The sequence below is a fragment of the Olea europaea genome, chromosome 10 (assembly GCF_002742605.1).
Source record: "Olea europaea var. sylvestris chromosome 10, O_europaea_v1, whole genome shotgun sequence".
NCBI classification, from domain to species: Eukaryota; Viridiplantae; Streptophyta; class Magnoliopsida; order Lamiales; family Oleaceae; genus Olea; species Olea europaea.
The window spans coordinates 38,486,660-38,511,912 of NC_036246.1; the positions used below are offsets into that span (position 1 = coordinate 38,486,660).

The following is a 25,253-nucleotide window of genomic DNA, read 5'->3' on the forward strand; positions in this document are numbered from 1 at the left end:
TAAGATGATATTTTCCATACAAATCAAACAAACCCTTAGTTATTATCCCATGATCACATTGAATTCGTTCTTTGCTTTTTTATCTTGCCTTTTCCTCTCTTTCCCATAATCCCCTATTCTCCTTAACTACATCGATCAAATTACACGAAAATCTAAAACTTTTTCTTATTTTTAACCACATTTCACATCATTACACTATTCAAAAATACATTTTCTTTGCAAAAATGAGGCTCAAACAAGGGTTAAGTTTTAGTAAAAATGATTTTTAAAAAGTTGGACTAAAAATTAGTAGGGGTGAACAACTTAATGGTATATTCAAACGAGTTTTAAAGTTCTATGTGAGAGTTTGTTTTGTTCGGATTAAAATTTGATTTTAACTTAAGTCAAAGTCAAACAATTAATATTAATTACATATTTTATGGATCTCACAACTTTTCAACAACACATTTTAAAAACTTCTATCACAATCTATTAATAAATTTAATTTTAATCCCCACCAAAAAATCATGCTACAGGCGCATATTTCTTTCATGAAATTGTTTCAAAGATAAAACATGATTGACAGACGGAAAAAAGGAAAAAAGAAAAAACAGACGAATGAGGTCTATAGGAACTTGTGAAACTTTCCCTGTAATAAGGGAATAATCCGGTAAGTAAAACAATTCGAAGTTCAACTATATAGATGACAGATGACACTGAAGAACTGATTCCAATTTCCACTTGCTGTTTAGGGCTATACGGACCCTTGAAAAGAATTGGGGTTTCGCGTGAAAATAGAGGTAGTAATTATTGGATGGATAGCAGCAACTTTAACACAAATGGCTTGGAGCAGACACTGCAGGATGGAAAGCTTTACCGCCACGTGAATGCTTTAGTCGTTGCGCATCTCCGTGACAATAATCTCAATCAGGTACTGTTTCGTGACTTATTTAATCATCAATTTTATTATTGTGGGTGTTTAGAAATGCCTTATGGAACTAGGTTGGAATCAGTATCATTTCAGATTCAAGCAGAAATCGTTAAAGCTGCGTTTTGTAGCATGGATTAAGGTCTTGTAATCGGAACAAGATATAATTCTGTTCGTATTTGAACTAATTTTTTGGAAGTTCTAATTTATATGCTGCCAAACACAGAGTGAGAGAGCATGATGAGCTTAGCTGATCGGGGGGCTGTTGTTTGCTCACCACTGGGAGATGGAACCATATCCAATCAATGGATATATAATTCCTTAATCAATTGCCGAATAAGGAAGTCCCCCATGTTTGAACTACCGTTGTCATAATCCCTTACGTTGGTTTGTCTCTTTAGCATGATTTTAAAGATTGCAGCAATTTGCAGCACAAAGTACTGATAGGAATGGAAATGAACTATTTATTATTGGAGATCTTGAGGCAGCACGCAATAATAAGAATTAAAATGCACTTGGATTTTGTATCTAAACCTAGAGGAGCAAATATTATGCAGTATGCGCGTGTAGAAGGAATTCTCAGTACCAGTATTAGACCTGCCACTCTCTGTAGTACTGAGTGAAGTACAATATGCCCATTAGATGATTTTAGCCTGTGGATGCTAAGATGGATGTGTTGATATACTAAAATAAAATTAGAATATATGGAAAAAGTTAAGGACAAATTAAGGGAATGCCACTTATGTGGTTAGGACATATTTTGAGGGGACATGAAGATGTTCACAAGAGTGACGCTATTTAAGCATACGTTTATGTTTATAAGAGTGACCCGATTCAAGCATAATAAGTTATAAGAGGGAGGGGTAGACCAAAATGAACAAAATGTTGTAAGGATCCAGCTGCTGTGGGTCTTTGAGTAGATTTAGCTATTAGTCGAATAGTGGTAAAAAAATGGTTCATGCAGCCAACCCCATATTTTTGGGGAACAAGGTTTAGTTTGTTTGTTTGATTTGTTATTTGTGTAGGTCTGGCAATAGTTTGTTAGCATTCCATCACATGTCATCATTGCTAATCTCTTTGCAAGGAATTTGCGAATCTGTAGTGACCTATTTCATAAATTAATATGCACTGGGTATGACATCTTAGGGAAAAAAATTTACCAGAAACTTCTTGTAATATCTTTTCCGCACTTCAAGCCATTAAAATTATGAGCTAATTTTGATCATCTACCCTATATTTACCAGACTTCATCGTGCCTAACACGATCCTATACACCTCTCACCATTTAAAATCCTTGAAGTCCGCTTAATGGTTGTCTGTACTGGATAAAAGTAAATGTGTAAAAGTTCTTCACCTGTATAATGGAAGATTTGGAAGTAAAATGCACTGTTGTCATGATTCATGTTTGTCTGCCTTCTGAAAATGCCAAGTCATGATTGCATCTGAGGCTGGACACTGAAGTAAATGTTGTGGTACAGAACTAAATTCATTGTACCTTATATCAATTGATTGAGATTTTTATATCATTAGAACAATCACAGAAGTGACCCTTCTGCATTAACTTTGCTTAAATTCAGTGGAAATCTAGCATGTTTTCGAGCTCGGGTATTCTTCTGTAATTTTGATTTTAGAACTATTACCACTTATTCAATTGCTCAGCACCTAGCTAGGCTTTTGAAATAAAGAACACTTAAGATTATGCATCTATACACCAATCGGGCTTCAGGAAAGTTAGATTAAGTTCTTGTTTGATTCCCCATTATTTCCAAAATACATTTTTCTCTCTCTTCTTTTCAACCACACATTCTTCAATAAAATAATATTACACGAAAGCCCAAAATTTTCCTTATTTTTTAACCTCACATTCTCCATCAATCTACCATTCCAAAATACATTTTAGAATAAAAATGGGGCTCAAACGGGCTCTAGATGTATATACCTTAATACATTCTGTCTCTTGCGACAGTATTCATGTATTCCAAATGACATGTAATCATAGTCACTAGTACATGGCTGTAAGTTTCTCCACACTAGTAGAATATTCCTTCAATATGCCCCAATTACCCATTTGATTATGAGCATTACTGAATGTCAAAAGGCTTGATCTGAAATTCATTCAAGAGCATCTGTAAAACCATCAGATAATTTACACTGCCCAGATTTCCAATAACGGCAAGGTTCAGATTAAATTTCTTATCTTGATTCTGCAAATCACAAAATTTTGTGTCTGAACTTTTTTTCTGTTATGCAGGCAGCAAGTGCAGTTGCATCCGCTACGATGACACCACTAAATGTAGAAGTACCTCATAACAAGCTCATTGAGTTGGTTGCTAAGGTTTATATTGATTGCGAAGATATTACTTGTTTTACATTTATTATTTGGTATCTTACCATACAATCTAAGAATTATGGGGAGAAGACGGAGGAGAAAAGGTAAAAAAAATAAAATAATGATAATTAGCAGGGTCTTGCAGTGGAGAAAGATGAGATGTTGAGAGGAATTCCTTCCGAGGCGCTGCTTGATTCAAGCATATCTACAGGATATGGATCAATAACAGCTCCACGTGTTGTTGGCGTTGATTTCAGGCAAGCCAATTTTTATCAGTTGGATTTAAACAATTTTATGATGATATATTTATTAACATTCAAGAGAAGTAGTTAAATGGAAGGTTAAGGTGGAGACTGTAGATAAAATTTTTTGCAGTAAGTACAGTGATAAAGTGATATTATACTTGTAGGTAATTAATTTAAACCTATGGCACCTGTGCCTTTGTAGGTACTCCAGATGTACTTTAGTTATTATGCACAAATCATTATGGTGTCCATCTAAACCCAGCATATAATGGCAGAAATTGTACATCATTAACTCTGTTCTCAACAACATGCATACAGTGCTATGTCAGTGATGGCATGCTGTGATGATCATTAAGTTGATTTGTCTCTGCCGTTGTTTTGAAAGAACTCCATATGAATGTCTGAACTACAATGGTTGCCGAATGACTCAACATCTACTTACATCTGGGTCATATGCTTTCTTTCTTCAACCTTTCCATTGCGCTTTGATTGTCATAAGCGGTAGGATATCGTCCGTGAAAGCTTTAAGTTTTGTTGTTCTCCACAAAATGGTCGTGTTTAATTTTATTTACTGAAGATATATTTTGACCATGACTTCGATTGTAAATATAAAGGGAAAAGAAGTTAACTTCCAACCTATTTGATCATAGGTTTCACCCAGAAGGCTCATCGATGAAAGTATTAAGTTCTTTTTCCCCTGGTTATTAACAGATATTTTGCGGTAAATACAATTTTTTCTTTGTAACAGTGCTGTGCATGACATAAAAGGCTCATCAAAGAGTTTCCAGAAGCATGAAACTAGGCACGTTTCAGAACACAAGGTATACATTTGTGGTAAAAAGGTGTTAGACAAATAGCACTTTTTACAAATAAGCACTTAGCTGTAAAATTCTTGAAGGGATTAACCTTTTAAGGAAATTTGATTCGCACAGAATGTTGCAAGATGTGCAAGATTTAGTCCTGATGGAAAGTTTTTTGCAACTGGAAGTGCAGACACATCAATTAAGCTCTTTGAGGTGTTAACATCAACTTATTGAACATGCACATTTCTTCTTACTTTCTCCAGCTCATTGCTCACATTTTCCTTGTGCAGATATCAAAAATTAAGCAAATGATGCTTTCAGATTCAAGAGATGCCACTATGCGGGCTGTAATAAGGACATTTTATGACCATCTACAAGTATAACTGTCTTTCAAAAGAATGTAACAAAACGTGAATTTTGTGTTAAAATTTTTAACATGTTTAAGTCGCATATAAGTTTGTACATGGTCATTTTTTTCTTCAGCATACTTGATGACTATTTTATCTTGAGATTCTTTTGATTGAGATTATTAATTGGTTATTGTGGTGCTTTGTCTTTCCCTATTCTAGCTAACGCTTTATCCTATGACTGCAGCCTGTAAATGATTTGGATTTCCATCCTCAAAATACAATTCTGATTTCTGGGGCCAAAGATCACACAATAAAGTATGGCCAACATTTTTATAGTTTCTCAGATTGTTTTTATGCTTACATTTCATTATCTAATATTTATTTGTCCTATATATTTGCATGAGGTTTAGAGGATTTGATTTTAAGTCATCATTGTTAGATCTCCTCTCCCACCCTCAGTGGAGTCTCAGAATTACAAATTTTAGCATGCAATTGTATTGACAGGTTCTTTGATTTCTCGAAAACAGTTGCGAAGAGAGCATTCAGAGTTATTCAGGTTTCCCTCTGTCCTTTGGTATCCAAGCATGGTTCTAGGCTGTAAAAATATAATTCATAATATTGATTGCATCGGTTATCATCAATCTAAAATTCGGTAGTGGAATTTCAACAGGATACTCATAATGTGAGGTCTGTATCATTTCATCCATCTGGAGAATTTCTTTTGGCAGGTTATTATATTTTTGTACTCCACAGTTTGACTATTATCATGTGATGCCGTAATGCTTCTTCATACCTAACTATTGCAGAATCTTAAAAAAATAAAATAAATTCCTGTAGGATAATTGTGAATTTGCTGTGTTATTTAACTCAAAATCCATTTTCTAAATGTTCATGTTCATACACCTTACCAATGCGTACTGTGCATACAACATTAAATATTAAGACACTTGTATTAGTACGTGTTGAAGACAATATTTAAATGATATACATGTGATCCTCTGCATTAGCTTAAGATTTTAGATAACGTAACCATGTAATATCAGTGCTTGCAAAGATTTTGGCTTCAATTCTCGCCATCGCACATTTTAATGTATCATTCATGCGTTAGGCTTTAGTAGAAAAAATATTTTCCACCACATGAAAGGATGTGTTGAAGAGAATATATAAATGATGTACACCTCCCTGTCTAACAGCTAAATCTTTTAGATGAAGTGTTTGTACACTATGGATACTTTGGAACACATTTTATTCTGAATGTGAGCTCATTTGTATCTTTTAACATATATTCTGTCAATTGAACAGAGATTTCATTCCTTCCATTTGTAGTTCATAAAAGAATATAGATTTAACTTTGGTTTTCTCTGATTTATTTGGTCCAAAGACAATATCGATAATATAATATTTTGAAAGCATGGTGTATGAATCATAATTGTCTCTTGGGAGGGTGGATCTTCATGTTGACATCAGGCGTGATTTCCCACACTGAATTTCCATAAATATCGTGATGACCAAATCATTGCCTTGTTCCTTGTATCATTTTATTTTGATCCTGATTACTGAAATAGACCATAGAAGACAGCTTGTACAAATTTCATCAAGTCCATCCCGTTGAAGAACAACCATACCGCGTGAGATTAGATATCTTGTAGAGATCTTTACTTACGAAGCAATCTCAATTTTTTGTACCTTGATATCAATCTGTAATTTACAGAAGACAAGGTGTCTCAATAGACGTTTTCTGCCACAACAGACAGTAGTTGACAAAAATATGTTGGAGAAGTATGGTAGCTACCTTTGGATAACAGTTTGTTAAATAGGCGGCTTAATTCTCACCTCGTTTGTGCTCATCATGAGTGTCACCTTTGACTTCCATGCTTTTACTATTCTTTTTACTGTAGAGAAATTCAATTTGATTTTAAGCATGTTGAAACCATGTTTCCCAATTGTAATTGCCATAATTGACCGTTTGATTGAACAGCAGATTTTCTGAGTTAAATTCGGTGCTCATTTACAAATATATGATATTGGTTCTAGAATTCCATCATATGCACTAGTATCTGATCAGTGTCTTAAATTTTGTTACAGGAACGGACCATCCAATTGCTCACTTGTATGATGTTAATACTTTTCAATGTTACCTATCAGCAAATGTTCAAGAGATTGGTGCCAATGTAGCCATAAACCAGGTATAATCATAACCTTGCTGAACTCTTAATGCATATCATTGTTAGTTTTCTTAACATTCCTTGCATAAATTAAAATGTGTACTATATGTTATTTCTTAAGTAGGTTAGGTATTCGTCAACTGGAGGCATGTATGTGACGGCTTCTAAAGATGGTGCTATAAGGTTGTGGGACGGGGTGACTTCCAATTGTGTTCGCTCCATTCTTGGTGCACATGGAACAGCAGAAGCTACAAGTGCAAATTTCACAAAAGATCAAAGGTGGAGTTTACTTAATGTCTGCATACCTAAATCTCTTTTCTTTTGAAGCCATACCCTTGCAAGATAATAACAACTGCGTATCATTAGGTGCACTCATGTGTCCCTTGCTCTCACGCAACTATAAGTTCATGCTTATGCATGTGTGTATGCACCTTGGAAGAGAGAGGCTGACTTCTGCGTTCTTTGACTTTATTGTGATGTTGCTATAATTTACAGTTGTTGGTAATTCAAAGTAGAAACTTCTATGCAAATTTGAAGGCTTTTCTGATGCAGCACCAATGGGACAATTCATTGAGAAATAGAACAGATCTATAGGAAGAGGGAATTAAAGAGAAGAATGAGGAATTAAAGGGGGGAAGAAGAAGAATTTAATAGAAGAGGGCAGAATAAGGGGAGGGATGCGCCATAAGCCACCAAAATAATTATTCATTCATCATCAACTGTCTCAAATGAGAAACAAAACAGAAATAAATAGCAGAAGATAAACCCTAAAGAGAAGGGTTTGGGCCAAACCCACTAAACAAGCTCAATAACGAAAACATAAACAATAGTCCAAATAAAATATAACTAAGAGTCCAAATAGAAAATAAATAATAAATGGATGTCCGCATCAACTCTCCCGGGGTGGGAGAAAAACTCGACCCCGTCGAGTAGATAAAGTAGAATGTTGCACTGAATCTGATGCGAAAGGCTCCAAGTCATGCCACGGGGGACGATCTTTCTCGATGACCAAATACCGAAACTCCACAAATGATAACAAGGATAGTTGTAGCTTATCCTCAAGGATATGATCCAACCAAGGAGGACGATCTTTCTTTGTAATCACATACTGATACTGAACTCCCAATAGTAAAAATTCATGCCACTTATCTCCAAAATCTTCCTCATTGGTCAACACAACCTGTTTATCTAAAATAGCATCAGTTACATCTTTGTGTGCTGTGACATGTGTTATTGGAGTGAAAATGGTAACATATTTAGGTTGGGGATCCACATAAGGAAGTAGAAAAGGATCATCAAGGAAATTAAAAAGACCTTTGTAAGTAACTAAGTCTTCAATATGTAAAGTAGAGTGGTGGTCAAAATGTGATGAAAAATTAATGACATGTGCGTATGGACCAATATGTTTTAAAACTTTAAAAGGACCAGTACTACCGGCTTGCAATATAACATAATCCCCAATATGAAATTGAAAATATTATTTATGCAAATCAGTTTGAAGTTTATATAAGGCATTACTTGCGTGAAGTTGTTTATCGATCTTAATATGCAAGTCATGAAGATGATGCACAAATGCTTCAACTGATATCGACACACTAGCATGTGGGGATATGGAAATAAGGTCTAACGGCCGCCTAGACTTATAACTATGAACAACTTCAAATGGATTCAAACCTAGAGACCGATTTACAGAATTGTTATACGCAATTTGAACAGTTGGGGGAATCAAGTCCCAATTTCTAAGATTTTTCTGGACTAGAGACTTGTATAAATTGCCAGGACTTTGGTTAACGACTTCATTTTGACCATCAGTTTGAAGTTGGTCAGTAATGGGGAATGTTGATTTAATGCTAACCACAGGCGACTGAATTCTCCAAGGGTGGCCAGTGAAATCATCAAGCTCTTTGAGTTGTGCAAGGGTATGCCATATAACATGTGACCGAGAGTTGTCAGAAACAAGGGGTATAATATCTAAAGTCTTGGGAAGAGTCTGGAGTCCACCTAAAGAAGTGTCCTCACTATCATCCAAGTCATCAAAATCTTCAAGTTTAGGTTCATAGACTAGATCTTCTAATGGCATATTTATTACATTCTTTCGTTCTTCTATGACTAAGGTTCGATTAGTACATTTGGAAGAAATGTGGCCAAAATCTTTACAGTTGACGCACAACAAGTGAGAAGAAGACCTTGGAGTTTCAGAAATTCCACCATGATTTTTCAAGATTGGAGAACCATTAGAAGGGGGAGGTCCTAGAAGGGATTTAACGGGAAGAGGTGGAGCCAATGAAGCCAAATGATGATTATAAAAAATTTTACCCTTATTTTTCAAAATTGGAGGAACATCAGATGGGGGTGGTCCTAGAAGGGACTTAACGGGAGGAATTGGAGCCAATGACACGGAAGAATGATTGTCAATATGCTTTCTACATGGAAAAGGAGAATGTGGACTATCACGACCTTTACAATTATTTTTCCAAATAGAAGGAACATTAGACGGAGACGGTTTTATGATAGACTTATGATGAGGCGACACTAATGAGATGGGTGAGCGACGATGACCACGCTTTTCATATGGAGTACTAATAATCAACTCATAATCTCGGGCGAAAGAGTAAGCGTGATCAAGAGTAGTGACACCTCGAAGGAAAAGCTCGCGCTTAAGATCATCTCTCAGACCTTGGCTAAACCTACTCAAAGTCGTGCTCTCATCCTCAATTAAATGACATTTGATTCGAAATTCCTCAAATCGCGCGATATACTCAGTCACTAATTGATTTCCTTGTTTAAGGGCATTCCATTGAGTAAGAATTTCAAAATTATCTCGTTCTCGCTCACGAATCTGATCCCTATTCCTATCCCTATCCTTACGATCGGGTCGAAAGTATTTTTGATTACCTTGTCGACGATGTTGTCTATTATGGGACACCTTAAAATTATTAACATCAATCGAATGAGGGATGTGTTTAAAATTTTTCGAACTAACAGATAGGGCCTTACTCTCTTCAAGAGTAGCGGTCATTTGAGTTTGAATAGCCGCTATTTGTCGGGTGAGTGCATCGAATTGTGAGGGGTTCATGTTTAAGGTACTAGAGCTAGAAGTGACAAGATGACCAATATGTAACTACATGCAAAGCAATACTACCTAAATGAAATGCAATAGAGAGACCAATATGCATCAAGGACCAACGATTAAAACATCAATTTGAAATTCTCTCTCTCTCTTCTTCCCTTCCAAAAATGCAAGTTAATAGTGCTGATGCTTGTAAATAATAAAGCAAGGGTCCAATGCTTGTTAAGATCAAATGGTATTGTCAAGATTTCCAATCAGGTAGATAAAAGAGGTAACAATGACACATCAATTCAGTGAGATAAATGGGGCAACAATGGCAAGTCAATTCAATGAGTGATTCCAGTCAAGTGAAGTTTGAGGCCAAAGTTGTGATAGTAACAGCAACACAAAGAATCTAAGTGATGCACTTTTAAAATAAATCAGCAGTATAAACCAATGAGAATTAGGAGATAGCAACTCCCTGTAGTCTAGTTGCCTGAATTGCTAACGATTGGGCCTCTGATCTGCCTGTGTCAAATGTCTCCAGTTCCTGAACTCACGGTCATTGCATATTCTAAATTGTTGGCTTCACTGAAATTGGACAGATGCTGAAATAGAAACCTATGTGTAACTGAATGGGTTGCTTGGTAGTAGAGACAGTATACTGCTTGATCAATGAAGTCCGTGGCTGGCTGTAATCCTCAAAGAAAGTTGTTGAAAAATTGGGCCAGTGGTGGGTCACCCGCGATGATGCTGCTGTCGGTGGAAGGGCAGTTGCGGTCAATCGGCGTAGATACTGTGACGGCCTGGCTTCTGAGGAATTGATGCGTGAATGTGCCTGGGTAATGAATGGGTCTCTTCACGGTGGACTCTGTAATATTGCTGTGAGTTGTGAGGAGGGCGGCGATATGTGAATGAAAGATGAGTGGTGCTTCGGCGTTGTTGGAATATGGATGACTGAAACTGTAGACACTGGCTTATGGAAATAATGAGCAATGGCCGGCCGATTGATGGTCGGCCGACTAAGTGGTGAAGTCCGACTGGGGTGCAAGTCGGCGACGGTGACTGGTAGGAGGGAACGGACGACTGGACATCATGGGTATTGACGGGGTGAGCTGCTGGTCGTGGGGAGTGACGGGATGAGTTAGGGCTCGGGTTGGGGAAATTGATTTGGGTAGTGAGATAGGAGTTGGGTTGGGCCGGATATTGAGAGTTGGGCTGACGATTGGTGTAATGGGCTAATGTGGGTGTGGGCTGGATAATTGGTTTGTATGGTAATTGGGTCTTATGGGCTTGGAGTATAAATAGAGTTGGAATAATGAATCAATGGGCTGCTGTAATTGGGTTAGGGATATGGGCTTGACCGAGTCTATGGATTATGAATTAGTGGGTTACGTGGGTTTGGGCTGTGTTCAATATGGGCTGAGTTTAGACTGAAAATTATGTTGGGCTGGAATATATGTTGGGCTAGAGTATATGGAATTGAAAAAAATATATATATAAGCTAGGGTTTGAAACAGCAACTTTAATGCAAAAGGAAGCAGCAAATCAATCAAATTGAACAGCAGAATTTTTTATTTATTTATTTTTTTTTAACTAACTCTGAAAATTGAGGAATAAAATTGCTGCCTTTATCAAAATCCTTTTAATTTGTGCTGTCCCAACAAAATTTGAGAGAAAAGAAGAGATTTTGGATTGTAAAAGAAAGTACCCAAGATTCGGCTCTGATACCAAATTTGATGCAGCACCAATGGGACAATTCATTGAGAAATAGAACAGATCTATAAAGAGAGGGAATTAAAGAGAAGAATGAGGAATTAAAGGGGGGGAAGAAGAAGAATTTAATAGAAGAGGGCAGAATAAGGGGAGGGATGCGCCATAAGCCACCAAAATAATTATTCATTCATCATCAACTGTCTCAAATGAGAAACAAAACAGAAATAAATAGCAGAAGATAAACTCTAAAGAGAAGGGTTTGGGCCAAACCCACTAAACAAGCCCAATAACGAAAACATAAACAATAGTCCAAATAAAATATAACTAAGAGTCCAAATAGAAAATAAATAATAAATGGATATCCGCATCATTTTCATTTAGAGTTGCAATTTGAAGACAGTCTTTTAGAAGAAACTCATTTATATAGTGTATTATGTTATTTTTGTAATCCAAAAGATGCATGAAAAAGGCAGATACTTTAGTTCTAAATAATTTTTGCCAATATTTTATTCAAAATCCCATTCCTGTATTATGTTACAATCAAATTCAACCATGCATGCATATATTAGAAATTACCCCAGAATTTGCATATTGTTCTCTTTTTGTCTTTATAACCTAACTATGAGCACCAACCAACTAGATACTTCTAGCTATTCTCCAGAGGCAGCTATACAAGTGGGTGACTACCAACTTGAACTAAGTTTGGGTTGAATCTAGGACAAGTTAGGAGAAACACAAAAGCAGTGTATATGGCTGTGTGTCCTTGGCCAGAGTCTTGTAATTTCCCTATCCTCACGGTGTCTTTCTAGTCCAATCTATTACACAGAGAATCAAGTTTAATACCCTTGTCACCCTTACTTAAATGAAGCTATTTAGGGACCTTATGGACTTTCCATCCAACCTCCAACCAGAACCCAGTTCTCTCCCACTCCTGTCCAACTAGGTTTAAGTCATTAATTTTGGGCTATTACATGAAATGCTTAAAATTTCAACTCTCAGTTATGTGATTGAAGCTTGTCAGCCTAGTTATCAATAATGAGAACTAGTCCCCAAGATTAACAAGCCAAGCACTATAACCTTACAGAGTAAAGCATTACTGTTCATGGAAATATTAGTATATTTCACACAAACTTTTAATGTGCATAATTCTAGCAAAAGTCATTCATATAACATTTGAATCTTAATATTTGGTCAATGCTTGAATAAATAAATGATGTTGAAGACTGCATAAATAATTTCATTTATTTATTACATCAAAAGGTTATGTCTAGGTACAAGGTTATGTGTAGGCAATTGAAGCCTTGCCATTGAATTTGTAGATATAGGGGAGACACTAATAATTCCTTTTGTCTCCCATTCTTGCACTAAATCACCATTTTTTGATGAAATTTGCTTCTGCCTGATTTGTTCAACTATATATGTTAAATTTGTACATTTTTTTCTGCTCAACTCAACCGTTCAGTTGCTTAGGTATGTTCTTTCTTGTGGAAAAGATTCTACTGTAAAACTCTGGGAAGTTGGCTCAGGTAGATTGGTCAAGCAATATCTTGGAGCTGCACATATGATGTTGAGGTGCCAGGTATGCCATATCTTGATATAGCATTTTCTTGAGGCATTTTCAGTTGGCATTAGGTTTCCTGGTTTTAATAGTAACCTCATTAATGTGTCATTACTCAAAATTTGCAAACATATAGTACCTAGTGGCTGCAAGGTCTCACAATTTGCATTTGCATTGTTCGAATTGTTCGAATTTCCTCGACTTAGTGTAAACCAATTATTCTTAGCTGGACATCATAGATAGGCCGTACTAGTGTTACTTCGTACATTTTTGTTTCTGGGTTGACTTCCTAAACGCTAGTAGGCTTCTAGGTGTACCATATATAGTTAAATTTATATTTGGGAAGAAAGCAGATTTTTAGCAATTATGTTTATTTACTTTCCTTGTATATTCAATGATTGTAATATATATGTATGCAATAGAGACGATACGAATACACACGTTTTACAGAAATTTCTCTTGATTATTCATCCCCTTTCTGACATGGTATCAGAGCGAGGGTTCTGAGTTCTTTCCGGCTGTGATTCTCTTCTCGCGTTCTTCCGTGCTGTGGGTTCTTTTTTTCTGTTTTGGTGTTGGGGGTGGTCGTTGGTGTATTTGACATGTGATTTCCCTGCCTTCTTCGACGTCTTCCAGTTCCGATGCGAAATCCGGTCTTCTTCTACTTCTTTCCGATTCCGGCGAGTGATATTTCTCTCGAAACCTTGGTCCGGATCTGCCGTCGGTTGTCTCTCTCTCGAAATCTTGGTCGATCTTGCCTTCGGTTGCCTCGGTCGAAGCCTCTCAGTGTCTGTGGCTGGTATTTGGTGGAAGGTTCACAGACGTGGCTGGTATTTTAATTTTTTGGACCTTGGGTGTAATTATTTAATTTGGGCATCTGTTGAATTATTTAATTTGGGCCATTCCTAGTTAATTTTGTGTTCCATTGCTGGGCTTTGAAGTGTGTAGTGTGATTGGGTTGCATATTTTATTCCATCATGTCATTTGATAAGTTAGACTCATTCCTGGTTTGTTTTAATGGGAAAAATTACTTGGCTTGGGAGTTCCAATTTCAATTATTTGTCAAAGGAAAAGAGTTATGGGGTCATCTTGATGGAAGTGATCCCGCTCCAAAAGATGTCGAGGCTTTGTCGAAATGGGAAATCAAGGATGCTTGGGTTATGACCTGGATTCTGAGTTCAGTCGCGTCTCACCTCATTCTCAATCTGAGGCCTTACAAAACTGCTGCTGATATGTGGGCTTATCTGAGTAAGGTTTACAAACAGGACAATTCCGGTCGACGTTTTCAATTGGAATATGAGATGGCTAACTTTACACAGGGAAATTTATCGATTGAAGAATATTTTTCAAGTTTTCAGAATCTTTGGGCAGAATATTCAGATATTGTTTATGCTAATGTTCCCGCTGGGGTTCTATCTGCTGTTCAAACAGTGCATGCGACAAGCAAGAGAGATCAATTCTTGATGAAGTTACATCCTGATTTTGAGGTTGCACGATCAAATTTGATGAATCGTCATCCTGTGCCATCTCTGGATATTTGTTTGGGTGAACTTCTTCGTGGGGAGCAACGTATAGTTACCTAGGCTACCATGGAACATAGGGATACTATTAGTGGTCCTGTTATTGGGGCTTATACAGCATACGGGAGGAATAAGGGTCGAGGCATGTGTGCTGTCCAGTGCCACAACTGTAGAAATTTTGGTAATATTGCTCGGGATTGTTCTAAGAAACATTACTGCAAGAAATCAGGTCATCACTGCAAGAAATCAGGTCATCACATCTCTGTTTGCCCCATTTGACCTGAGAAAAAGCATACCACTGCCTATCATGCCTCCATCGGTGCCTCTGGCTCTATGACATTGCCAACTGCTACACATGTTCCTACTTCCGCTACTGCATCCACTCTCACCCCTGAAATGGTACAACAAATGATCAATTCTACCTTCTCGGCTTTTGGACTTTCAGGTAATACATCATCTTCTAAGCCATGGTTCTTTGACTCTGGAGCCTCTAACCACATGACCAATACAATTAGCCCTCTTTCCAATGTAAGAGAATGTGATGGCAATCTAAAAATTCACACCGCTAATGGCAGTTCTCTGCCTATCAAGGCTATTGGTGATCTTTCCTCTTCCTTCACTAATGTTTTTATGTCTCCTAACCTTTCTACAAATTTAATTTTGGTTGGTCAATTAGTTGATAACAATTATGATGTTCATTTCTCTCGCTCTGGTTGTGTTGTGCAGGATCAAGTGTCCAAGAAGATGATCGCGAAGGGGCCTAAAGTGGGACGACTCTTTCCCTTGCATATTTCTCATTTCCCTAGTTCTCCTTTACTTTCCTTTGCATGTAATGCTATTAGTATCGATACTAAATTATAGCATAAACGTTTAGGCCACCCAAACTCGGATGTACTTCGTACTTTATTTCATTCTGATTTATTGGGTAATAAAGCATGTTCTTCCGATCTTTCTTTTGATTGTACTGCATGCAAAATTGGCAAAAGTAAAGTTTACCTTTTCCCTCTCATGGATCTCGTGCATCATAATGTTTCGATATAATTCATAGTGATGTTTGGGGGATTTCACCTATTATTTCTCATGCAAGTTATAAGTACTTTGTTACATTCATTGATGATTTTAGTCGCTTTACTTGGGTTTATTTTTTAAGAGCCAAGGTTGATGTCTTTTCAGTTTTTAAGCGTTTCCTTGCTTTTCTTGAGACTCAATTTTCTAGCGGTATAAAAATCTTGCGATCTGATTCTGGAGGAGAATATATGTCCAATGAGTTTCAAGACTTTCTCCAAAACAAGGGTATTATTTCTCAGCGTTCTTGTCCTTCGACGCCGCAGCAAAACGGTGTTGCCGAAAGAAAGAATCGTCACCTTCTAGATATGGTGCGAACTCTTTTACTTGACTCATCTGTACCTTCTTGATTCTGGTGTGAAGCACTTTCCACTTCTGTGGATTTTATTAATCGTTTACCCTCTCCTCCTTTAAATCATGCTTCTCCTTTCTTTAGGTTATATGGACACTTACCATCATACTCTGATCTACGTACATTTGGTTGTGTTTGTTTTGTGCATCTTCCTCCTCATAAGCGACATAAACTTACTGCTCAATCTGTTAAGTGTGCTTTCCTTGGTTATGCTATCTCTCAAAAGGGTTATATTTGTTATGATCCTCTTACTCGACGCATCCGTGTCTCTAGGAATGTGGTTTTCCTTGAAAACCAATATTTTTTTCCGTCTCATGTTGACCTGCCATCTACGTCTTTATCTGGCATGCCTACCTTCTCTGATTTCCTTCCTCCTATGGTGCGATTTAAACTGGGACTTGTATATGAACGACGCAATCGTGAATCTGGTGGCGCTCCTTTTGTGCCCCCTCCCGATCTCACTGCGGCACCTGATCCTACTATAGCTCCTCCATGTCTTCGTCGGTCTACGCATCCTTCTCGACCGCCTAATCGGTATGATTTTTCATCTCCTGTCTCTCTTGTAGCTACTTTATCTACTATTTTCATTCCCTCTTCTTATAAACAAGCCTTGGAATATGAGTGTTGGCAAAATGCAATGAAAGCAAAACTTCAGGCACTTGAGGAGAATCACACTTGGGACGTTGTTCCTTGCCCTCCTGCGGTGAAACCTATTGGGAGTAAATGAGTTTTCTCTGTGAAACTTCGTTCTGACGGCTCTTTGGATCGATACAAAGCACGTCTTGTGGCATTGGGTAACAAGCAGGAATATGGGGTTGATTATGAGGAAACTTTTGCTCATGTTGCTAAAATGACCATCGTGCGAACAATCTTAGCTATTGCTGCTTCTCAGTGATGGAAACTCCATCAGTTGGATGTGAAGAATGCATTTCTTTATAGCGATCTTCATGAGGTGATTTATATGACACTTCCATCTGGTATGCCTACTTCTCCTCATGATGTGTGTAGGCTACGACGTTCTCTATATGGGCTTAAGCAGGCTCCTCGAGCGTGGTTTGAGAAGTTTCGTAGCACTCTTATTACTTTCAGTTTTGCACAGAGTTAGTATGATTCTTCTCTGTGAAATTCTTCTCTATTCTTTCACAAATCTGGCTTGGGTATTGTACTTCTTTTGGTTTACGTAGATGACATCATCATTACTGGCACAGATTGTGATTTCATGTCTAAGCTTAAACAGTGCTTGCATGCCACTTTTCACATGAAAGATCTTGGTCATCTCACATACTTCTTGGGCCTCGAAGTTTATCATTAGGATCAAGGTATTTTCTTAAACCAGCATAAATATATTCAGGATCTTCTTGTGCTAGCTGGGTTGGAGGATTCTTCTTCCGTGTATACTCTTATGGTAGTCAATTTCAAGTACAGGAAAGAAGAAGGGGATCTTCTAGAAGACCCTACTCTATATCGTCGTCTAGTTGGGAGTCTTATCTATTTGACTACCACTCGTCTAAATAACTCATATGCCGTCCATCAGGTCAGTCAATTTATGTCTTCACCTCGGCATCTTAATCTTGCGGTTGTTCGCTGTATTGTTCGCTATCTCCGTGGATCACCACTCGTGGATTGTTCTTTCCTAGAGGGTCTTCACTTCAACTCTTAGCCTACAGTGATGCTGACTGGGCTGGGTGTCCAGATACGCGTTGTTCAACTACGGGTTGGTGTATGTTTTTGGGTGATGCATTGATATCTTGGAGATGCAAGAAACAAGATCGTGTTTCTAAATCATCTTCTGAGGCTGAGTATCGTGCCATGTCTTCCGCTTGTTCTGAGATTATTTGATTACGTGGTCTTCTAGTGGAGCTGGGGTTTCCTCAGACTCATCTTACTCTCCATGCTGACAACACTAGTGCTATTTAAATTGCAGGCAATCCCGTCTTTCATGAACACTCCAAACACATTGACGTCGATTGTCATTTTATTCGTGACACTTTGACGGATCAAGTGATTTCCCTTTCCTACATTTCATCTGATCTTCAGGTAGCAGATGTCTTCAACTCGATTGCGGCATCAATTCCTTATTGGCAAATTGATGCTGGTTGATCTCCCCGCATCAATTTGAGGGGGGACGTTAACATATATAGTAAAATTTATATTTGGGAAGAAAGCAGATTTTTAGCAATTATGTTTATTTACTTTCCTTGTATATTCAATTATTGTAATATATATGCATGCAATAGAGACAACACGAATACACACGTTTTACAGAAATTTCTCTCGATTATTCATCCCCTTTTTGACACTAGGAAGAAGATTACTTGAGATAAGTATCATTGTTTTGATTACTTGAGATAAGTATCAATGTTTTCTCAATTATTTTCTATACCACAATTTAACATAAAATTGGGAAAATTGCAGCATTAATTCTGAATCTATGGGCTTGTTGCAAGTACCCAACCATTTCTCCTTCTTCTTCCTTTTTTTTTACAAAGTCATCCTGATGCTTTATAGTTTTGGAGTGTTGTCTTCCCTATTGGATAGTTTCTGTCTATTTAAATGTCTACAACACACGTGTAATGCATGTGAGGTTTGAGCACTTTTGAAGGTTTAATAGCTAAGCACAAATAATTGTAATGAATAATAGATTTTAGAAATAGAAAGATAAAAAATTGGGAGAAACCTCATCTCCTTCATACCCCAGCCCCAATTCCCCCACCGCCACCCAATGACGGAGTCAGGATTTTTGTTCAGTGCGGGCATCATTTTTCGACGCCGAACTTCGAGGTTTTGGTCATAGATTTAATGATGATAAAAAAATAAAACAATATTAGAACAATACTAAAAACGACATTATTTATATATTAAACTTGTTCCTTGCGAGTTTTCATATTTTGATATCGTCATACAATAACTTCATTATCAAGTTTCAAAAATATATCTTTCACTACATAAAAAATTGTGCTATCATTCATCCACTGATCACCCATCTGATTGCGCAATCTATCCTTTACGATACTCATGCAAAAAAGACTCTCCACAGTAGCAGTAGCAGCCGGTAAAATCAATGCCAAAGTCAAAAGTCTGTAAACCAATGGATATATCCTATCTTTCTTTGTCAGAACTAACTTCTTCGCAAGATCACCAAGGTCATTCAACCCTTCAAACTCTTTGTTAGAACGCATGTCAAAAATATAAGTCTCAAGTTGATCGTTAAGTACAATGACATCTACTAAGAGAAATCTAATAGATAAAGCTCAGCAAGTCTAATCAAGCTTTTCTTTTCAAAAGAAGAAAATGAATCTTGTGGACATAAACAAGCTACACAAAGAAGTAACTCTGTATTTACCTCCGAGAAACGATCATTCAATTCTTGAAGTTGTAAATCGATGACAGAATAAAACAAATCTACTCGGTAATGATGTAAATTTGAAATTTCTGGAGAATTACGCTGAGGGCGACCACGAAGTGCAAGGCGTACAAACATATAATCCATGTTGGGTATATGAATGTAATGTTGTTGACAAAAAGAACATACTTCTTCCAAAAAGGAGTCCCACCCTTCGTCTCTCATTATTTGGAGTCGTCGTTTGCAAAATCTCACAAATTGCATTGCATTCACAATATTTTGATCTTTCCTTTGCAATGCCTTTGACAGTTCATTTGACATCCCCAAGACACTTCTCATCGACTGTAGATTAAATGTAAAATCAAATTTTTGTATCGACTCCAACAAATTTGTTGCATCAGATCTTTGATCACAAGAACAAGATTCATCTTCAACAATCATTGCAAATACATCTAAAACAGAAGAGAACATGGCAAGCAAGCTGACCAAAGAATTATAATGTGAAATCCATTGTGTATCACCAGAGCGCTGAAGGGTCGTTTCTTGATTAAGTCCCCGTCCACTTAAAATCTCACCTTTTTTCAATGCCTCAACAATAAAGTCTAATTGTTTTTCTCAAAGAAGATCACAACGTTTGGAAAATGCTCCAACGGTATTTATCACGTCTCCAACCACACGAAAAAAGTTAGTAATAGGGATGTTCTTCTTTGCCACAACCACAAGCGCAAATTGGAGTTGATGAGCAAAGCAGTGAATGTAAAAGGCACATGGACTCTCCTTCAAAATTAGTGTTTTCAGACCATTAAACTTACCTTGCATATTACTTGCTCTATCATAACCTTGTCCTCTCAATCTAGACATGCTCAAGTTATATTTAGAAAATACCTTATCAATTGCAGCCTTAAGTGATAGAGCCGTGGTACTTGTAACATGTTCAATCCCTATGAAGCGTTCATTGACAAGTCCACTATTGTCTACATAACGTAAAACAATAGACATTTGCTCCTTCATTAACACATCACGAGATTCATCAACTAGAATAGAAAATAGTGAGTCGCCAACATCTTTGATAATAACATTGATTGTTTCAATAGCACAAGCATTTACTATATCCTTTTGAACATCAGGTGATGTCATTTGCAATTGTGAGGAGCATTTTCGAATGTGACGGCATTAATAACTTCATTATGAGCAGCCAAAAATTGCAATTGCACTAAGAAGTTACCTGGATTCAGAGAATCCTAAGATTCATCATGACCTCGAAATGAGCGCCCTTGTCGCAAAAGAAGTCGAACACAATCAATGGATGCATTAAGACGTGTAACATATGCACTTCTTGCTTGTTCTGATTGTTTGTAGAAAACCGATCGAATGTGTTGCTCTTGATTCATCAACACTTCACACTTAATGCGAGCTTGATTATGTGTACTATCATGAAGTCTAACATAAGTATGAAGTCCTTTTTTATCTTTCCAATATGTAAAACCTTCGCCAACAAAAGACTCATTGCCATCTTGCTTTCCAGAACTTGTTATGAAAAGATAACAATACAAACAATAAGCAGCATCCTTCTTTACACTGTACGCCAACCAACTTCTGAACTTTTTAAACCACAAAGGATTGAATCGTCTAATTGTTACTCCAAATTGTCGTTTTGGAAAATCATGATCTTGGGGCTGACAAGGACCCTTTAACATATATGCTCTTCGAATTTCATCTCGGATGTTAGCATTGTAATCCAAAATGGGTATTCTTAGACCAGGATCAATTGGAAGTTTTGTGACATCAAATTCCACATTATTCGATACCCTCTCATCAATATTATCTATGTTTCTTTTTCGTTGAAAGTATCTATTCATTTGATATCTAGATTTAAACATTTGATATCCAATTATTACGGGGAGTGAGTGAGAATAATTCATAATGACAAAAGAATCATATATTCACAATTTCACAATCTCAATTTGCAGTGCAATTCACATTTCACAATCCAATTCACAATTTCACAATATCAATTTACCTTCCAATTCGCAATTTCACAATGCAATTTATGCTATTTCACAATCTAATTCACAATTACACACTATCAATCCAATTTCACAATATCAATTCACCTTCCAAATCGCAAATTCACAATGCAATTTATACTATTTCACAATTTAATTCACAATTCACAATTTCACACTATCAATCCAATTTCACAATATCAATTCACCTACTAAGTTTTCCTTGTGTGAGAATCTGCACTGTAGAACCTTCACATGGGTGCAACAAATAAAAGCTACATCTGCAACAAATGAAATATGATAATGCAGTTAGAATATGTGCTTTTATTTGGTCTGCTTGTCGAATAGCCATCACGCAAAAAATACAAATCAGAACAAAGGGCCAGAAGTGTTCAGGTTCTCGAGCTCTCAAAGGCCAAATTGTCAAGCCAAGATGCAATTCATTCAAATTATCTTTCTGCCCAAGTTGCAATCAACTGATAGGAAAGTGATAGCCATTGTTAGCCTAAAAATACTGTCTTCTACTTTAGAGGCGACAGCTGGTGCGTGGTGCCTGGTGGGAGCCGATGGCAGACGGCAGTTGCGGCCTGCTGACTTGGGTGGGGGAGGATTGGGGTTTTGACTTTGGGGATATTTGATACACTTCTAAGGTCGGAGATTAAAGCCCCAATTCTAGGAGATGCCGGTGGCCACCGGTGGACTGGAAGTAGAAGTAGTCGGCGACGACACAGGGGCGGAGTTTCAAGAGAAGCAAGCGATTCAAAGGTTTGGTTTGATTTTGATTTCAATGAAACAGGTTAATTGAATGATTTGAATCAATAATCCGAGTCTGGGTCAGTAAACGGGTCATGGGCTGTGGGCAATTGAGCTTCCATCTGGGTTGGACATTTAATCAGGCTTTAAAAAAAAAAAAAATTAATTTTTCGGCCTACTGGAGCCCAAAAGTTCAGTGCAGGCAGATAGGTCCCGTTTCCCCTCTGTTGTTCGAACCCCAAGCCTCCCAACCCACTTGTTTGTTTTCTTCCTTCTTATATTTTCTATTTACTTTTTTATTTCATTAAAAATGAGGTACTAATGGTTTTCTGAACTAAAATTTGACAATTTAATAAAAGAGTTGACGGTTTCCATCTATTAGAACCAATGGCAGTACAAAATTGAAAGGATAAGGGTTTTTGCTATACCTGTATCCATAGTTGCATAGAGAGCAATCTTTGATAAAGTTAAAGAACATTATTTGGAAATAACCTTTTTGAATTGCATCATCAGAACCAAACATGCAATATTTTGCTTAAGATAACTGGTGTTAAGGTAGCTCTTGGGACGTGGAACTATATGATCACATGGGTATTATGTCCAGATTACTAATAAATGGCTGAACTGTATAGTGTTCGCATGAAGAATTTTACTATGTAATTTTTGATAATTAAGTTTGATCTAATCGACACTCAATGTTTGAATTGCAGGCTGTTTTTAATGCCACGGAAGAATTTGTGCTATCGATTGATGAACCAAGCAATGAGGTAGTCTACCTTTCCAAGTTGCTACTGCTAGAAACTGTAAACAAAAAGTATAGTCTACCTTTCCAAGTTGCTACTGCTAGAAACGGTAAACAAAAAGTAGAATACTTAACAAGCAGAATAAGACCGTTTTATAGTGTCACAATTAGATTGTAAATTAAATACGCAATCAAACTATTGGGAAAACAATGAAACAAAATCTGGAAAATACCATATAATTTCAGAGAACATGGAAATATTTCTATACCTTTAGTCAGATCTGATGATAGTGCTAATGTTTTGTTGAGGCTGCAGATTGTTATTTGGGATGCTCTTACGACAGAGAAAGTGGCTAGATGGCCTTCAAACCACATTGGTTCACCTCGTTGGCTCGAGCATTCACCCGTAGAGGCAGTATTTGTTACGTGTGGAACGGACAGATCAGTAAGGTTCTGGAAGGAGACAAATTAGGCTGGCATCGATAACATGTTCAGTATGTTGGATTGGACTGCCCATATTGGGAATTATTATGGAAAAAAATAAGTTAAAATCTTATTTGTTGTCCTATGTTATTATCGGGCAACATGTGGGACGAGAGGGGCTTTTGTCCTATAGACAACCTTCGAAAGCCCACAAAAATTACATAATTTTACTGGTTTTTTATCCCTGCCATCGGAATTTACAGAATTTTTTACCAATCAGATTGCCGTCTTCTGGTGTATTTCTGTGTGCATGTCATCGAATTTGAGTTCATTTGTTCGAAGCCTTGGTAGGTACTGGTCAAAGTTTGACAAGACGAGTGCAAAAACTTAAAAAGTTGCTACATTCTTGTGACGACACGTTTTGTGGCTAAGATTAGATAGCGTTGCAAAATATTATGATTTGCAAATATTATGAGACAAATGTTGAAAATTAGGGTTTCCCAACATTTCAGCTGGCGTGAAATTGCTCCCTAACTTCCAAATGTGTGTTTTTCCCTCTAATTATTCAAACATCCCTACTTATTGGAATCATTAGTTTGACCGTTACAAATTATTAGAAGCGATTATTAAGGCCTCAATCTTTGTCCATGGTAGTGTAGTGATTGTAGGTTGACGGAGTTAGCATGCACGGTCCTACCCCTTGTCGGGTGCTGGCTTCATCACTGACTATAGCTAGTTGTGAATTTTGCAAATCAACCAAATAAAGAGGGAAATGCCTCTGCATCTCTCGAGGGTGTTCTACATGGTGCAAAATGTAAAAGTGAAGCATATTAAGCCCGTATTTGTTTCTCATTATTTACCCATTAAAATGAAACTCCCGTTTGAGCCCCATTATTTGTATATTACAATGAGATGAATAGTATTTTTTTGAAGTGGTTGAAAATTTTTTTATTTACGTGTAATATTATTTTATTGAAAATTGTGTGGTTAAAAGTAGGAGAGAAAAAATTTTAATTTAATGTAATGATAAATAATGGGGCTCAAACGGGGGCAAAAAATATGATCGTTATCCATCATATCAAGTCACTATATTTGACTTTCTATCTCTTGTGTGGAATCCGTAACGATTATATTTTTCATTCTCATTTTTACAATAATGTGTATCAAACAAAATCTAAGTCAAAAGCTACCAAGTGGGAAATTACATTTTTCCAAGCTCAATGACAATTAAGGTCCCAACCATCCAACCGCTATTCATATTGGTTACTCACTAAGCCTTCTCTTTTAGGTCGACGAGAATAGCACCAGAACGAAAGGCTGTAAGCAACTGGTGAATCTTGATTGATTGAGACCAAGGAACCACAAAATAATAGAAAGTGAAGAGTGCATTTGATTTGTCGTTTTGAGGCCATTTTCAGTTTCCAGTTTTCTAACCCACTCAAAAACATGTTCAATATTTTATTGTCAAAAATATGTTTTTGAAAACAAGAAAATTACTACAACATAACACTCAAAATGACTTTTTGACGAAAAAAATTAAAAATAAGGAAAATGAACTTAAAATTTTTTTAAATTAAAATCATTAATAAAATCACACAAAACCTACCAAAATACAAATAAATACAAATACCCATATCTCTCTCTTTCTCCCCCTCCCAAGCTCCTTCAAGAATGATTTATTATGTAAGTGCATAAATGATACGAGTGACAATGATTTATTATGTAGATGCAATTGTTGGAGATATACTAATAATGATACCTTTTTTTTACCAACTTTAAAATTTACATTTTTTTTTATAACATATTAGCATAAAATTAATGTTTTACTAAATAATCAAATTAATTGAAAAATAAATGTCAGAAAACCATTTAAAAAAAATTTTAAAATTTTTTAAACAAAACATGTTTTCTAATATTTTGTCTTGAG

At 36.8% G+C, this 25,253-nt stretch overlaps 1 protein-coding gene across 9 annotated transcripts; it reads left to right on the top strand.

Moving 5' to 3' along the window:
* Positions 1 to 525: 525 nt before the first annotated feature.
* On the top strand, positions 526 to 23,625 carry LOC111402157 (cleavage stimulation factor subunit 50). 9 transcript variants are annotated; one of them, XM_023030275.1, is made up of 16 exons: positions 526 to 649; positions 732 to 910; positions 3,159 to 3,242; positions 3,369 to 3,493; positions 4,230 to 4,302; positions 4,414 to 4,497; positions 4,575 to 4,661; positions 4,879 to 4,949; positions 5,139 to 5,190; positions 5,305 to 5,362; positions 6,720 to 6,820; positions 6,924 to 7,078; positions 13,035 to 13,143; positions 15,369 to 15,407; positions 22,872 to 22,928; positions 23,220 to 23,625. In XM_023030275.1, the coding sequence occupies exons 2-16, from the start codon at positions 794 to 796 to the stop codon at positions 23,373 to 23,375; spliced, it is 1,368 nt and encodes a 455-aa protein (XP_022886043.1). In that variant the 5' UTR covers positions 526 to 649; positions 732 to 793; the 3' UTR covers positions 23,376 to 23,625. The 9 variants fall into 9 exon arrangements, with proteins under 9 accessions (XP_022886043.1, XP_022886044.1, XP_022886038.1 ...); XM_023030276.1 differs by having other exon boundaries at positions 3,372 to 3,493; XM_023030270.1 differs by lacking the exon at positions 526 to 649 and having other exon boundaries at positions 659 to 910.
* The last annotated feature ends 1,628 nt before the right edge of the window (positions 23,626 to 25,253 follow it).